This window comes from Erpetoichthys calabaricus, chromosome 7 (assembly GCF_900747795.2).
Source record: "Erpetoichthys calabaricus chromosome 7, fErpCal1.3, whole genome shotgun sequence".
Lineage (NCBI taxonomy): Eukaryota > Metazoa > Chordata > Cladistia > Polypteriformes > Polypteridae > Erpetoichthys > Erpetoichthys calabaricus.
The window spans coordinates 59052043-59070450 of NC_041400.2; the positions used below are offsets into that span (position 1 = coordinate 59052043).

The window sequence follows — 18408 nt, forward strand, 5'->3', positions numbered from 1 at the left end:
GGTGCATCACTATTACCTATAGATCTGTTAAACAAAATGTAGGTTTTTATACATTTATATAATACATTGAAAATAAATACCAATAAATGGAAAGAAAACACTTAGTAGCACTTCTAGCACTGGCTGTGTAACGAACACACACACTACACACACACACACACACACACAATTCTCTTAAAAACACAATAGTTTTAAATAAATTAACTAAACTTGCAATTTGGCTTAAGTATTCAGAAACACATTAACCAAAAACTTCAAAACAAAACCTGTAATTTAAGGGAAAAGTTTTTTTTTTCCCCCAGTTTCTGTGAAAGAGGCAGTTTACTGGCAAAGCATCATGTAAATATCTGACCACCATAATATTCCGCCAAAGAACAATCTGTTGCACCATCATTACTGTTAGCTTCTATTTTTTCTTTTTTATTTGTAAGTCTGCAGTATTGTTTGAAACTACTTCAGCACAATGAAAATGGTTGTTATATGTTGGGGAAATGTCCAGACTATTTTCCTTTTAGAGTAAAACAAGTGGTTTCATTTGTGTGAAATTCTTCTTTCTTTGATAAGTAATATGCAGAGTTTATTTTAACTGAAAGTTCATATCCTTTTGCAACATCATTCATCTTTATTGTGTCTGGAAACCTTTCACCACCACGGAGACTTTGGCACATTTTTCAAATTTTCACAAATTTAAACAGTGTGATCCTCCCACAAAATCTGTTTTACCAGCTAAACTAGGCTTGTTGCAGAAGCACTTGAACATTATTGCGTCTTCCATCAGATTATATAAAAGCCAGCTGAATCTCAATACCAGCTAGTCTGGAACTTTAACTTTTCCACCACTCTCCTACCTTTTGACTCAGAATGAGCGATCTGCCTTTAGTCGTGGTTGATGTGTTGTGAGATTTACTGCCACGCTCTCACCGAGTTTTTGATTTCCTTTACACGAGACAAAAAAAAAAAAAAAAGATTTCTGCTCGGATAGGGACTTTCAATTCTTCGCAAACATTTTCCATGTAATGCAGCACCATAATTTAGTGGAGTGACCACATCTTAAAAAAAAAAAAAAAAAAAAAAAAATTACATGCTAGTGGCTGACGACACATTTTTATTCGCTTATCATGAAATTCTGTCTCATATAGAATATGACTCAAATTATTCCTCACTTCAAACCGAAAGTCATGTCATTATGCCTAGCCTACCAAACGTGTGCGTTCATATGTCTGTATCACATAAAGCTGAAGTAACATTTAGCTTACTGGGATGATTGTGAATCTTCCTTCTCCACAGAGCCTGTAGCGGTTTGTTTCCTATTCAAATGTTTCAGCAACTCCATCTCGTGCCATATGAGGTCAGACCTACACAATTTGCAACTCACAACCTTTTTTTTTCTGCATTCAGAATAAAGAGCTCCTAAACTCTTAAGTCACACAGTCTTTTCTGAGACTTCCTTACGGTTTGCATTTTTTCAAACACATTTACAACTGAATAAAATACTGATGTAATTATGCAGCACAACGTACTAGGCCTAATGACATAATCAATTAATCAATGAAAGTGATAATTGCTAACGTTTTTAATAATCGATTATTGATTATGATGATTTGTTGTTGCAGTTCTATAACGGACATATGAAGACTACAATGTCCTTAACTCTAAACCAGTTGAGGATTTACAGGGCCACAAAATCAGGTTATATTCTGAGGAATCTACCTGTGTTAATGAAGCATCTTACAGACATATAACCCAGTTTCTCTAAGTTAAATATGAGTTTACTTACAATTATTCTTTCTGTGAATAACCAGGTTTTTGAGGAGCATGTAAACAGACCAAATGTGTGCAAACATTGTATTAATTTAAGACGTGCTCACTGGCAAGTGCCTGGTGTCCAAGTAACAGGGTGATCTGGCACAGAAGCAGTGTGGATCTGCCATGTGACTCATCACCCACATGGCAAAAGTGCATGAGACTCTTATACTATACGGACTATATGGACATGGAACATAACCTTTTGGGCAGTAAAGGAATTAGAACCCACATGGAAGGTTGACCATTAGCAGCCTGGTTGAAAGTTAGCACCTTCAAATTTTAGGTCACAGTCTTCCCTCAGAAAACAGTGTCTTTTTCCAACCAACAAGAGACATGTGCTTCTCTCAAGCAGAGGACTTCATGAGCATCTGAGTATTGTTCTTGAGGGAGAGAAAAGATTATCATGAGGCTCACCAATGAATGTGTGCAGCAGCAGCTGTTTTACAGATGTTGTTCTGAATTTTGGTGGTGAAATGGGCGAGTCCAAGGATGAAGCTGTAGATTTAACAGTCAGTACGCGTTCCTCATTTCATACCTCTGTCATCATGAGTGCTGATGAGTCAATACAAGAATAAGAATATTTGTACAACTGACCAAAATAAGGCTCTCAATGTGATAGAGTAAAAGGAATCAGCAACATAAGACCACTTCTAAGTAGAACAGTTGGTTTCCCAAATGACAAGGAATTAGTTAAGGTGAAGTGGGCACATAGTTAGAAATTCCCAAGGTGCTTCTCATAGAAGGTACACAAGACAACTCTTCTTATTAGCAAATTGGCTTAAGATGCAAATTAGAATTAATTAATTAATTAATTAGATTGTTAAAATCACCCAGCACTATGTATGACATTTTTGTATTGGTAAATGAAGCCATTCTGTAATATGATATTAAGTGATTATGCAAAATCATGCAGTGTGCTGACCAAAAACTGATTTTTGCAGTGTGATTTTTTTTTTTAATGTATTGCGTGAGTTTCTATTGGCAATGCTAGGGTGCTACCATCTTTACTGTACTGAAGGACTAGTGGTAACAAACATCTCCTAATCTATTTTACAAACAAATTAAGCTTGCTTTCATGTGTTTTAGATTTCTTGGCATGTGTTCATACACAAGCCCAAGTGCTAAACTGTGGAGGTATAAGATCTTCAATTGAAAAGTAGGTTTTAGATGTAGCACTACCCAAAACCATAATTCTACACCATCCCACAGATATAATGAAATGATGTTCAATTTGAGGGGAGTATAAGAATATACTGTAAGTGGATAAACTTTTCCACACTAGATACACACTCAAATGGCTTTGTTCATGATGCAGTTTCAAAACGGAAACAAGAGGCAGACAAGTCCAATGACATATTCAGTGCATCAACAGCAGCTCAGCATCACAGGGTAAGACAGTTAATTGGGCTGCTAAAAACAACCTATTTCATTGGTTCAAAAGAATCGCATTTTGCAGACACTTGAGTATTGCAACATTATGTTTTGTATCAATTCTCAAAAACGTTTATTTTCAATTAATAGTTTGCATGTAAAGATTTGAGGCAGAAAGTGGCTTATTTTGTAATGTGTTAAAACCCCTGACAGATGATATGGTACTGTATATATCAGACCTACAAAATACTGTGCCTGCAGTCCTAACAGCACTAACAGAATTTCACAAGATTTCTGGTCTCAGAATTAATTTGACTAAAAGTGTGCTCTTTCCAGTGAATTCTCAAGCACAAAAATTTTAGATTGGACACCTTCCCTTTTATCATTGCAGATCAGTTTAAATATCAAAGGGTAAACATCACAAGTAAACATAAAGCTCTTTATCAACAAAATTGTGCCATCTGTATGGAGAAAATTAAGCAAGACTTGCATAGATGGTCAACCCTTCATCTCACTTTAGCTGGAAGAATTAACATTATTAAAATGAAAATCCTCCCTACGCTTCTCTTTTTATTTCAAAACATCCCAATATACATCAATAAATCGTTTTAAGAAATTAGATTCAACCATAACCACATTTATTTGGAATTCAAAACATCCACGTATCCAAAGAGTGATCCTACAAAGGCAGTAGGTGGCATGGCTCTACCTAACTTTCAACTTTACTACTGGGCAGCAAACATACAAACTATAAAAACCTGGACATGGACACAAATAGATGAACACATACAGGCTTGGTCTGCAATAGAAATAAAATCCTGCATTTGCTATTTATATTCCTTGCTTTGTACCCAAATAAATGCAAGTTATCACCAATATACTAACAACCCAATTGTGCTTCACTCACACTCAGAATAAGGAACCAGTGTAGGAAGCATTTTAATCAGTGGCACCTCTGCACGAGAACCACCTTTTTCAACCCTCTCAAACATATGCAGTTTTTAATGTCTGGAAAACATTTGGTATTAAGTCACTTAGAGATCTGTACAAAGACAATGTCTTTGCATCCTACCAACAATTACATTCTAAATTGCTTTCCAGCAACACATTTTTTTCACTATCTTCAAATTAGAAACTTTGTTAAACAGAACTTGCCCAATTTTCCTCACCTCCCTCTAATGCTGGAAAAAATATTGCTCAGTTTCAAGGACTTAGACAGCATTTTTGCAATATATAAAACCATTTTACAGTCCCTCCCTTTCATCCAAGAGGACAGTGGGAAAGGATCTCTCACTCATCACCTCAGAAAAGGAATGGAAGGTAGCAATGCAGAGGAATTCACTCAAGCTCCATATGCGCAAAGCATACAATTATTCAACTCAAAATTATATATCGAGCACATCTGCCTTGTTTAAATTTGTCCAAAATGTTTCCAGGGCAAGATCCAACCTGCGAATGCTGCAATCAAGTTCCAGCCTCACTGGGTCACATGTTTTGGGCCTGCACCAAATTAACATCATTCTGGACCAAAATTTTTAAATGCCTTTCAGAGAGCCTTGGTGTCACAATCCCTCCTAACCTATTAACAGCTGTGTTTGGTGTACTCCCAGATGGGCTTAAAAGTGGAGAAGGACAAACTAACTGTGATTGCCTTTACTACACTATTGGCATGGAGACTTATCTTGTTAAACTGGAAGAATCCTAACTCTCCCCTTTTAAGTCAGTGGGTAACTGATGTTATATATTATTTGAAATTGGAAAAAATAAAATTCTCACTTAGAGGATCAGTGCAGAAATTTTTCAAAACCTGGCAGGATCTAATCATTAACATTTTAGAATAAGCTTTTAAAGCACGGAGGAAGCAGATATTCTCGCCATTTATTTTTCTTCTCCATTTATCTATATTCACTTATTAATTTATCTATTTACTTATTTTTACTAGATTTAAGTTTTATTCTGCTGCCTATGGTTTCTTTCTCAGGGGTGGGGGTTGATTTGTTTTCAATCTTATTCTTGTAAAATTGATCTATTTGTATGGAACGTTAGGTGATTTCAATAAAATTAAAAGGAATTGTGCTCTGAGGACTACTCTTTCATTAGCACACCGCGACACTCCGGCCGTGGAGGTGGGATTGCCAAGGTTTTTAAGAAGTTATTTTAATGTCATTCTGTTCCTATCATTTCATATAAGAGTTTTGAACTTGATTGTTAAAGTTGGGCATGTAACCCCAATATATTGTATTTTAATTTATCATCCTCCTGGTGTGATTAGTCCTTTTCTTGCTGATTTTCAAGATTTTGTATCCACCACTATTAAGCTGGATAGAATAATAATGCTTGGTGACTTTAACATCCATGTGGATGATATTTTATGTAGTGTGGCTTCCGAATTTTTGTGTATCATGGACTCTTAATTTTGTGCAACATGTTGTTGGGCCTACTCATAGTGGGGGGCATACATTGGATTTGTTTTTTTCATATGGAGTTACCTTGAATGATGTTGCAATTTGTGATGTAACGTTTAGTGATCGTGTGTTTTGTTTGACTTGTCTTCAAATTTAGAGTTGTCACCTCGTGTTAACTCTAGGCACACTCATTTCATTAATGAGTGATTAACACTAGAATTACCAGAGCCTACAAAAAAAACTCGTAGATCCGGCCCGCCTTAAATCCGTTCACACCTCTCCCTCAGAATCTTTTGTCCTGTAAATGTCCCGATTAAGACAAGCAGCAAGCAGCCTGCTATTCCATCCCCCACCGCCACAGACCGTGCACAATGTTCTCCCAGCTAATGCCTTGATTGATTATCTGGGAGTCAAGTGCTGGAGTTTTAGAGTGGAAATAATAGATCATTATTTGGAACATATGCATTTCATGTGTGTTCCATTTCTACAATAATCTGTGTAAGCACATTGTTAAAACAAACGTTTTTCATATTTTAGTAGTAAATGACGAAATGTTGGCATAAACTATACAATGTGTGAAGCCTGAAGTCCAAAGATCAAATAAACACTTTCACAAAAGGTTCAAGGATGATACAACAGCTTCCGTGGCGCAGTGCTAAGATTTGCTGACTTGTAATCAAGAGTCCCCGGTTCGATCCTGACTGCTTCCTATATTTGCCATTTTCAGTAGTGAGCTGCTCTTATTGTTAATATTATACAGTACACACATACATTTGGTTTGCGTCAGTAACAGACGGTGTACGTTTATACCACTGCCTTCTTCATACATCACCGTGACTTGATTTTTTTTTTTTTTATTCAGTTTTATTGAGTGTTCCTGCTCACGCTGCATTAGTATGCGCCTACCCAAGTTAATACTTTGGCCACACTGGTTGATCGTCTGTCTCAGGTCAGCGACTGGCTCAGTAGTAATTACCTGCAGTTGAATTCAGGAAAGACTGAGGTACTAATTGTTGCTCCTCCTGTTCTTCATTCTGAGATTAGATTAAAATTATTTTCTGTCTCTCCTGTTGTTAAATCAAGTTTACATAACCTTGGAGTTATTTTTTTTATTTCCTCACGACTTGATCACTGTAATGCTCTCTATACGGGTTTGAGCAAGTCCTCTCTCTCACGTCTTCAATTAGTCCAAAATGCAGCTGGCCAGGCTCCTAACTCGCGTTAGCCGGAGTCATCATATTACTCCCATTCTGCGCACACTGCACTGGCTCCCAGTGTTTTATAGAATTCATTTTAAAGTTTTGGTACTTACTTTCAGAGCTTTGCATAGAGAAGCTCCCGAGTACCTAACCAGTCTGCTCCAAAGCTATACAGCTTGTCAGACTCTTAGATCTGGGCAACAGGGCCTTCTAGTTGTCCCAGGCACTCAGCTAAAAACCCGTGGGGATAGTGCCTTTTAGTCTGTGGCACCAAAATGATGGAATAGCCTGCCTTATAGTCTGTGTGCAGCTGAATCTGTTGATTCTTTTTAAAAAAAGAACTGAAAACATTTCTGTTTAAACAGGCTTTTAATCAGTGCTGAATAGTTCCTGTTTATTTATTATTTTTATTGGTTTTGTTTATGTTTTAACTGTTGTATTTGTACTGTATTTGCTGTTCAGTGCTCTATGACCTTTTGTCTGTGAAGGGCGCTATATAAATGAACTACTACACCACCAGTGGCCTGCTGGAGGTCATTTTGTAGGGCTCTGGCAGTTCTCATCCTGTTCCTCCTTGCCCAAATGAGCAGATACCTGTTCCGCTGGTGGGTTAAGTACCTTCTACAGCCCTGTCCAACTCTCCTAGAGTAACTCCCTGTCTCCTGGAATCTCCTCCATGCCCTTGAGACTGTGTTGGGAGACACAGCAAACCTTCTGGCAATGGTACATATTGATGTGCCATCCTGGAGAAGTTAGACTCCATGTGCAACCTCTCTAGGGTCCAGGTATCGTCTCATGCTACCAGTAGTGACGCTGACCATAGCCAAATGCAAAAACTAGTGAAAAAAAACAGAAAAGATGAGGAGGGAAAAATGTCAGTGGCGTCCACCTATTAAACCATTCCTGTTTTGGGGGTCATCTCATCGTTGCCCCTCTAGGGAACCTGTTGTTAATTTCATTAACACCAAAGCAGCTGAAACTGATTAACAACCACTTCTGCTACTTAACTGACTAGATCAATATCCCAGACGTTTCACTGACTTGATGCTATACTCTGATTAAAAAGTGTTCCTTTATTTTTTTTTTTTGAGCAGAGTGTATACATACACACACACATTATCAAGAAAATTATAATGATAATAGTGGATTATTCAAAACAGTTTGTAGGTCTGTGCCAATGACATAACTTCAGCTACTATGGATTATTAATGCTGGTGGGTGAGTGAATGCGCGAGTACCGTTTGTATACTGTTTACCTAAAGGTGACAAGTAGCCTCTCTTCAGGGTTAACAGGAGTGTAATATGGTATTGAACCAGATACAGTAGGCAACCAAAACTCAAAGCTGACATTTGATAGCATTTGAAGAATTTATGCAGAAATGGCTGCATTTTATCATAGATTACACAAAAGGTCCCTTTCTTCACACGCTGTGCAAGGGGACTTTAAACACAAGGAGGCTGAAGTTCAGGTCTAATAAAGCCAACTGATACATATTTCATGAATCTAATGAAGGATAACCCTCAAACCCCACAGGTTAAAAACACTCTGGACTGCCTGATGACTACTCTCCACAGGAAAACACACAAAACTACAATCTGGGCTGCAGGTTGGTGTTTAACAGAAGTAGACAAACGCAAATGGATTGTCAAATTGACGTCAATTAAGCTCGACTACAAAAGACACCTAGGTCACTCAAAGCACATTCGTTTAAACAAAATTTGAACACCCGTGTGGACAGGGCCTAAATTTTAATAGTTGGACTGGGACAATTATGTACAAAAGTAAAAATGTGCAATAGGAGGAATTTGAACTCAGATTATATGTTGTGGCAATTAATATAAATTTACTGTAAAGTTAATTTTGACATACTTTAATAATTCCTGATGGAATTTCTGTTTTCGCATGACATTAGATGGTCAGAGTGCAGGGTTAGCCACTGTTCAGAGCCCCTGAAGCAATTTTCAAGTTAAGGGCTTTGCTTAAGGGCTCAACAGAATAGAATCCCTTCTGGCAGTAATGGGATTTGAACCAGCAACCTTCCAGATGCCACCACAAATATTTAGCCACAGAGCCACCACTCTACCCAATAATAGTTTGATGTGATGCTTTTATTTTTTTTTAGCAGCATTGGGAGGTAGACAGTCTGGTGGGGGAGACTAACCAGTCAGAAGACAGTGATCACCCGCCTAACTATCAGGATGGATCTGCCTCCACGCCCCCATGAAGAGACCAATAAGCTTGTGCACTGACTGACTTGCTTGAAGCTACGTTTGCCTCTGTAAAAGATAATACTTCGTCAAAATCTGCATATGAAGCTGAGATTAAAAGGTTTAGAGAAGAAACCACTTTTCCACTCCTAGAAAACAATCTGTTAGTGAAAAGAACACAAACATGAGTACCCTCAGCTATCCAGAGGAGCAAAGTGTTTACTGTGCATTTCTGGCTTAGCATCTCTGTGGCGAGAGTTTTTACCTCCGCAGGAGACATTGTCACAGAAAAGTGTTCTGTAAGCTGGGCATGTTGACCAGCTCATCTTTCTGTACACCGACAATAAAAAATAAACATGGACATATATACAAACTGGAAAAACATGCAATCCAAGTTAAACGTGTCCAAGAATGTTCACCATCTATATGTATTTCCCTGTTTAATGTTTTTTTAGGAATACTGAAAGCACTTTTATTATTCAGTGATATAGGCAGATGTAATTTCTTTGTTCACAAAACAGTGCACAAAATTATTTTCTTAATTTGTTTACATAAAGAGAACTGCAAACACTTTTTCCCTGCTACACAGAAATGTTAATTTCCTTTGTTCAGATTGCACAAAAACTACTGCTGTGTTGTTGGATGTTACAGGGACTATGCATTTTCTTTTACTAAATACTGTACATGAGAAATTAAAAACTAACATTCTGTGAGTCTTTAAAGCAGGATCTAAAAAATAGAACTTCTATCTTTTTACTGATATAGGCAAATGTTACCTCTTTTGCTCAGATTGTACAAAAAGAAGTGCTATGATGTTAGATGTTACAGGGACTTTGATACAAATGCAGATCCCACTGTTCACACTGCATAAAAAAGTACATTTTTTTACTCTGATTGTATGCATATGATGGTGTGTTCTTTAAACTATGACAGTTTCTCTAAAGTTTAATTTAAAGAAATTAAGACTCTGTAAGCAAGTTGATATATTGAAATATATCACAATATATTGAATCATAACCCTTATATCATATTGTATTTCCAGATTCTTGCCAATACACAGCCCTACAGTCCATCATTGTAAAACTTAACTAATAAGAAAGAAGGGATCATAACTGCATATACAGTATAGTATATCTGTACTCTGTCATCAACGGCAGTTTAAGCTGTATCTACAAATAATGTCATTTATACAGCTAAAGTGAGTTCTGTTATAGTGTTAACTCTTGATTAATCCACAAACGGAAGCATCTGCTCATCTATGTGATATGCCTTTAAAACAAGACATGAAGGCATTTTAGAAAAATGAAAGAAGTCATAGTCAATTCTTCATTAAATGCAATCTTTTACTAAATGCTATTATTCAAATAATGTTTACTGTTGAAGCATTGTTGGAAAAAAAGGTTATTAATAAAAAGCATTTAGGGTAATCCTAATACTAACAGGTTCATGTGGCATTGATATGATGATGTTTGGATTCTAATTTTGACTGAACTAAATTTATCATTAACTTTTCAATTGCTGAAAACTGAAATATACAAATGTAATATATACACACTAAGATAAAGATCCCTTTCCAACATACATCATTTGATAGTGCTAAACAATCGTTGCACTAAAATAACAATGTCTCATGTTTAGGATTTTGCCAAATAAGAAAAAACAGATGGAAAGATGAAAAAATAGATGCAAAGCATAGAGAGATTAAAAATTAAGCGTCTATGAAGTAATTACAATCAAAATGGACTAATACTGTACTTGCAGAGATCATTTTATTGCATTCAGCTGTCTTTTATCAATACTTTTTAATCCAGAGCAGTGGACTAGAGTTCATGATAGCACCTTTAGGATCAAGATAAGTGCCAACATTTAATTCTGTAATTATGTGCACATGTGAATGGATGACAATCACTGCAACTGCAGCATAATGTGGTACAAGAAGTGAAGGCACAAGTTTTACAAGTTAAACTGAAGTTAATTCAAATAACTGTGTAAATATTGTGCACATCAGAGTTTAATTTACATTTATGACTTACAATTGATGTGTGTACAAGTAGGATACCTCCAATCAACTGGATTATGCCAGAACGGAAGAGTACCTAATTATTATTCCAAATTTTTTGGGGGGGGAAAAGGTTTAAATAAAAAACGAGTAATAAACAGTATATATAGAATAATACATCATTATATATTTAAACCTGCTTAAGGTCAAGGGGGCTGGAGCCTATTCCATAAGCATAGGGCACTAGGTAGGAGCCAGCTATGGACAGAGCACCAGTGTATCATACCACCCAACTGTGCACATTGTCACACTGGTCAAAACAGGAATCACAAAATTACCTACCTGCATGCCTTTCAGAATGTGAGAGGAAACCCTAACCAGGCACATGTTTAAAAAGACCATGGAAACTCCATGCAAAAAAAAAAACAAGGTGAGAGATTAGTGAGGTAGCTGACCTATTCATGCTGTCTGTAACTAGAATTGTGAGTAAGTATGTAAAAGGCTCTTCAGATTTATTTATACTTGAAATACTGTTATTGTTATTCTGATTATTTTCTGACCTTGGGTGAGCTGTAATACTCTTAAATAGTCTTATCATACATCATTATGATGCCTATATATATCATTTTTATTACTCCATTTAAAATTACTTAGCTGGCATCCTGAAGAGCTACTGGTGTACTGTGCAACATTCAAGCTTGGTTCATTATGTTGTGTAATTCAGCCACCTATCTACCATAAGCATTAATGACATTCTTCAAATTGAAAAACTTGCAATTTCATGTCACATAGTACTTTAAAATGTATAAAAAGTGAAATGTTTACTCGATAGACAACTACTTTTTTTAATTAAAACAAACACTGACTAAATATTTTTTTTGCACCTATGGCCACTGCAGACATGCTAGATCCCAAATCAAATAACATCACAAAATTATAAACAGTATAGAATATGAAAGACACACAAAGAACAAACCGACTCAAAACTATGTTGCTCAGGAAAATTACACTAATCTTCACACGTTTCAAACCCATACAAAGTCAAAGACCTTAAAAGCCTTTGTTGAAATTGTACTTGAAGCATAACATTACATGCTTCTTTGATAAAACGACCTTACCTCATCTGCCACCACAAGCAGGTTTTCCAGTTCAAACCTACCTCTGCTTAAGCGGTTTAATCTGTCATCACACAGCCTTAATAAAATGTGAATGAAACTTTGAGTGTACCAGTACAAATCACAGAATAAAATGCGAGTATACTATGTAATGGACTAGTTCCTGCCATTCTCCCAAAGCAGCTTGGATAAGTTATGCATTCCAGGGACCCTCTACTGAAATAAGGTTTTGTTTTTTTTTAAACTTTTAAGCACATTATATGACAAGCCTCTCTTGACCTAGGCCATAGAAAATCTAATTAAACTTTATTTGATTCATCCATATTAATATTACTGCAAACCTGATAATGAAAATACATGTTAAATTGCACACAAAATGTTCAGCATATGCAAAATATGACAGCAAGGATAGTAACTAAAAAAAGTAGGTATTACACCATAATTTCATATCTCAACTGGCTATATTAGCTTCAATTAAAATTTAAAGAATTTTTTTTTTAAGAAGTCTTTATGTATTTCTTTTACCAGAAAGAAATCATTTCCAATACACCATAACAAACATTGTTGTTCCAAGGTACAACTCATTGTGCTCTCCTTATCCCGTCGGGGTTGTGGTGGCAACATGCTGAGCTGAATGGACCAAGGTACCGTATTCTCAGCAATTTCTTTCAACTACTTGTAGTACTAGGGTGTTGGACAGTTCTCTTATCCAGAGATCTTGACAATACATTGTTCTTTTCTCTCTTGTTAAATTAACCCTAGCCTGAATGAATCTATTAATTTTTTACATTTAAAATTTCTCATTTAAAGATTTACCAATGTTGATTCTTGTCCTAGAGTGTGTATATAAACATAGGGAACTTCAGTCTCTGTATTACATCTTGCCTGAAGAAGGGGCCTGAGTTGCCTCAAAAGCTTGCATATTGTAATCTTTTTAGTTAGCCAATAAAAGGTGTCATTTTGCTTGGCTTTTCTCTACTTTCAACTACTTGGGAAATCACACATATTCACAGGCCAGTCTAGAGAGATAACTAGTCCAGCAAGTCCTCGGTTTTCTCTCAGTGAGCAGTTGTGAATGACTCTCATGATAATTAGGATTAAATATTTGAAAACTTACATTTCAAGATGTTGGTTTTCTTAAACTTACAAGGGTTAGTAAAACTTGTAGAAAAACAGATTCTTTTGGAAAAGGTAACCTAAACTAAGAAACAAAATACCTACATATCCAAGGGGAAAGAAAAGTCTCCTTGTAATTTAAATAAAGGCTGTAGACTTGTTACTTTATTATAGCGTACACTTTTCACATTTGCTTTATGACACTCTCACTAAGATGTTTTGCTTTGTAGTTAGAAAGTCTCACCTATTTTCCTTCACTTCTCAGCATTTGGGAGTTGCATTTTGTGTATCTTATGCAAGCGAGTTATTGTATATGATGAAGCCATAGTAGGACATTTGTGGAATTCTTCTATCTATAATCACCATAATATGGTGCTGATGCCCCAAGAAAGTAAATTATGGGACTTCAGTAAACTACATATACTATATATAATTTTTGTATATATTTCATGGTGCTTCATAATTTGTGCACTGTATGTCATATTTAAAAGTGCAAGAATGCATGAAATGAAATAGGATGGCAAGCTACAGAATCATAACAGCAGGATGCTATTTAGCTTTGCATTGCTACCCACTTCATCTTTTCATATTTCTGTCTTTACTTTCTATGTCACACTGACTGAAGGTGACATATCAATACAATAACAGAACTGTAACTTGTATGTTATTTTAGATAGTATTCTATTATTTCACAGTATCACAAAGACTAACTAGTCAGTCTTGAAACAGAAAAAAATGTATTTAATAGTCCATTTTGAAAACAGACTCTGATTAAGGCTGGAAACTGAATTAAATATTAGAAAATGAGAATTATTTTGTGAAGACAAATGCACATTTTTAAAAACATTTTGAACAGCTCCATAGTATAAGAAAGGGTGTTGGTAGAAAATCACCTGAAAATAAAGAATTCAATCTAAAAATTCAGATTCCTTAACCTTCACCTGCAAAACTACATCACTATGTTTTGTCAATCTTATGCTTCCACAAATCTTCAAAAATTGACCAAGAGGTTGTGAAACGCCTGTCCAAAAAAAAAAAAAATTCCAAATCCCCAAAAAAGAGCAATCAGCTCTTTTCTGATAGAGTGCCATCATATCAAAAATGCAGTATTATGCAGTATTAACTAAGAAAATGTCATCAACCTAAAGTTAATTGCTACTGATTTGGAAGAAACCACTTGGGCATAAATAAACCTTTAACGTGAATTAGTATGCAAAATAGTGGCTGATAAAGACGGTTCTATAAAAAAAGCAAGTGTGATGCTGATGAAAACCTAAAGTGTAACAGAGTCTCTGTTCCCAATTTTCATGCACAGTTAAAACTAAAATATTTTCTTATTTTATAAACAACAAAAAATTAGACATGAAAGAGCATCATTATAACCTGAAATTTTAAGGGTGTGTCAATCTTGAGTGGGTACTTTTCATGAACCAGTTCTCATGACCTTTTGCCTTTCTTTTATATAATAAAGATTAGTAACCGATTTAGAATTGCTTTCTTAAGTCCCAGAATCTGATTATTATCCTGGAGTAGCTGAAATCGTTAGGCAAGCACAGAATTTAAAATCCACATACACTTTTAAGAAGCGAGTGCATGGGAATAACGCAAACTAAATTAACTCCGCCCAAAGTCAAAATTCAAAACTTATTTATGAATTACATTTGTAGATTGCGTTTTCAGTTAAATGCGTGAAAATTAAAAATCCTGTAAATGTTTCGTATATTTAACGACTACATTCAAATTTTGAGTTTAATTTTCAAACGATTCGTTTCATGGAAACATACCACTTTGTCTCAATATAAACTAGATTACTGATGGATAAAAAAACGAATTTAAAAAACGTCTTAGGCGACCAGTGAAAAAAACGCCTTTGCAAACAGACTTAACATATTTAAAGAAAATTACTTCAAAAACAACTTTTACAATTATTTTAATCAAAAACGATTGGGGTTAAACCAAGTAAAAACGAGTACATCGGACACTTGGTATTATGCTGTAAAGGTGAAAATACCATAGCACTGGCATCCTGAAAATCCATACTACGTCAAAACTTCCGGATGAGTTTCCTTTAGATAGTAACTGCCCCGGCAGCCCCCACAAATGCAACAGAGCTGTGAAAAAGTCGACCGCATGCACGCAAGCTCAACCAACTTACTGGTTCGTAGGTGGCGCAGATAGGGGGAATGCCACCTCCTCTTCCTCGTATTCCTGTCCGTCCATCATATCGCTTTCATCTACATTTCCCTGGCCACCACATGCTGGCTGTGGGACTGCTGGCTGAGGCGATGCAGGATTAGTGGACGCTGATCCATCCGGGCCCCCAGAGATAGGTGAATTCCGATTACCTTGCCCTTCTCCTAGCGAGAAGTTCGATGATGAGAAAGACGCAGTACTCCCTCCAGTATGACCTGTCCCAAATGCAGCAGAATACCCATCGCCACTGGTCCGCACCGGGGGCTGGCCTCCGGACTCTGGCAATGGGGGAAGCGGGCACGGACACACCTCCGACTTAGAATTAGAGTCTGTATCGCTGTTCTGGGTTTGATATGCTATCTTATTTGTTCGCACTCTTGCAATGGGGAATATCGGAAACTGGCCGCTTTGGGGGCCTCCTCCTCCCCCAGCGCTGCCGCCGCCACCACCCGTTCCAGCTGAAACTGAGCCCGGCTCCTCATTGCCAATCTCAGCCGCCATCATGATGTTTTTCCTTAAGAAATATGGACGAAACAAAGAAAAAAGTCCCCTTTTTTATTTGTGCGTCCCGATTAAGGTGCAGGCATGGGTCGTTTATTAAAAGAAAAATCAGAAGCCGTCTTGTCCCGGAGGTAGAAAACAGACGTGGCTCCGATCTCAAACTCACAGGCGTATTTTCATCTTTGTTTTCCCGCGGAGCACAAAACTTTTCAAAAAGTAACTTTAACTACACACACACGAACCATGGAGAAAGTTGAGCAACACGCAGCTTGCACGTCGTGCTCCGCGGCTTGCTGTGCAAGCTCACTACTCATGTATACCTCATGAGCAGCACGGCAGTCCACTTGTCCGGAATCCCGTCGTCGGTCTGCACCTTTTTTTTCTTTTTCTTTTTTACTTCTCCAGCTCCTTTCCGTGCCAAGATATATATCCTTTTCACTTTCAGTGTCTTCTTTTTGCAGAGTTGGTATTATTCGCTCACGTTCAGTACACAAACAAAATAAACGATCACTCTTTTTTCGGCCATTCGAAAGTCTCTTTTATTGTAGCAAAAAAAGACAGAGACCCGCCGCCGCAGCTGCTCCACCAGCAGCCAACCGAGACGTAAGCGCACCCTCCAACAAACCCGGCCAACTACAGTGAACAAACTCATAGACTCGACTAAGCGATCGTCGAAACACTGAGCAGGAGAAGCAAAAACGCCAATCCATCTCTACACAGTCAGCTGCTTTTCCAAAAAGTGGGAGCGGGAGGGCGTTCATGCATGCTTCGAGAGGCAGTAACACTCTGTAAAGAAAATCGCGTTCGTAACGACTGCATGGCCTTGCTATGCGACGAAAACCACACGAGTAGCCCTATCCGGGATCTCTAGGCATGTCTAGCTTATCGTTTGTTATTGCCAAAAAAGTTGCTGAAAAGATTTCCATTCGGAGCTTTTAGTTCTGAATTGTACGGTTGCCATACCGCCCCAGTGCGTCCCGTATTCATTTCTGATGCAAGAGTGTTTCGTTTCAAATATGTGTTAATAAAGTTGTCGCTTTAATGTCAATGCTTGCAGTTTAAGAAAAATCAGTGGTCTGAATGGATTTTTTTTAATCTCGTGGGGTGTCAAACGGCTTAAAGCTAAAATGCAATTACACGAGTCTATTTCAAAACGTAGCAAATTCCGTGCTGTTTTCTAAACGGTTTTAAATGTCCCGGCATATATTTGTTATTATTGAATAATTAATATAGTTGTTCCGGTATGTAATTTATACCGGAAAATATACTATCAAGACAAATTCCTAGTACAGTACACGTTAGTGTAGCTGGCCAATAAACTGAGCTATGATTCTGGCTATATCGAAAACAATTAAAATATCTTTGTATCTGGATTCGAAATGCTATAAAAAATAATGTCAGTTTTCTGCTCCTTCTACTGAGGTGACGCTGGCTGTCACGATGTATGTTTTAATGTCGCAATCTGAGGGAATGACTGGTCATTTTGGTCGAGCCCTCAGTGGCTTTTATTTTAATGCATTGGATTTAATACTTTGTACTTAACTGGGACAAATGTCGCCTAGTCAGTATATTAGATTAGCAGAAATCCACTAAATTCTCTGATTTAAAATTCCAATTTGGGTACAAAACGTAATTTGAGTACTCAGCTAATTCACAATTCAAATTAAATTTTGTAGATATTGGGACCTAAGCAGTGGTTTTAGTGACTTTAGCCAGTCGCTGATTTTCTTTTTTTTCAGTTCAACTTATTTAAACAGTTCGTGCTAAACTACATTGGTAACTTTTTTTTTTTGGACTGAGCAAAACTCTTTTTTCAAAGTACTAAAAAAAGTTCAGGATGATAAGGTACCAGAGTCTATCCCAGCAACACCAAGCACAAAGCAAGAATCTGTCCAGGACAGGGCAACTTCTCACAATTGCAGTTCACATATTTTTTGGCCTAGAAAGGAAACTATTGTCTCAAAAGGAAGAAAAAAAATAAAGGAAAACTGGGAGAACTAGTTTTACAAACTAAACAGATATGTATCCCCATTGTCTCTTACTGAAACTTCTTAATTTAGAATTTTCTTCACCATATACAGTAAAATAATGTGAAGAGTTGATGCTGGTGCCTTTTTGAGCTATGAATACTGTATATATATATAATATGAATATATATATATATATATATATATATATATATATATATATATATATATATATATATATATATATATATATAATTTTGGTATAAAATTAAGTCAAGACAACATAAGAAGTTATGCTGATTGTGCTATTATTGTACACTTAAATATAAACAGAATAAGTCAAAGGCTGTCTCAGTGTGCATTTGCAAAATAGGAAAAAGGTAGAGGTTAGTCCCATGCTGACAAAAAATAGAAAAGTTAGAGATAAAATATTAAAGCTTTGGTTGATGCAGTGTCTGAAATTAAAATGTATCATGTCAGATCTTTTTACCTTGACCAGCAGCCATACCACTTGTGCTTCAGAACAGG

At 36.6% G+C, this 18408-nt stretch overlaps 1 protein-coding gene across 1 annotated transcript in view; it reads right to left on the reverse strand.

Moving 5' to 3' along the window:
- Positions 1 to 16544, reverse strand: part of rasa1a (RAS p21 protein activator (GTPase activating protein) 1a) — a 178158-nt gene extending 161614 nt beyond the window's left edge. The window contains exon 1 of the mRNA XM_028804718.2: positions 15375 to 16544. Coding sequence (XP_028660551.1) covers positions 15375 to 15916 — 542 coding nt within the window. The 5' untranslated portion in view covers positions 15917 to 16544. The remainder of the gene's footprint in view (positions 1 to 15374) is intronic.
- Between the last annotated feature and the right edge of the window lie 1864 nt (positions 16545 to 18408).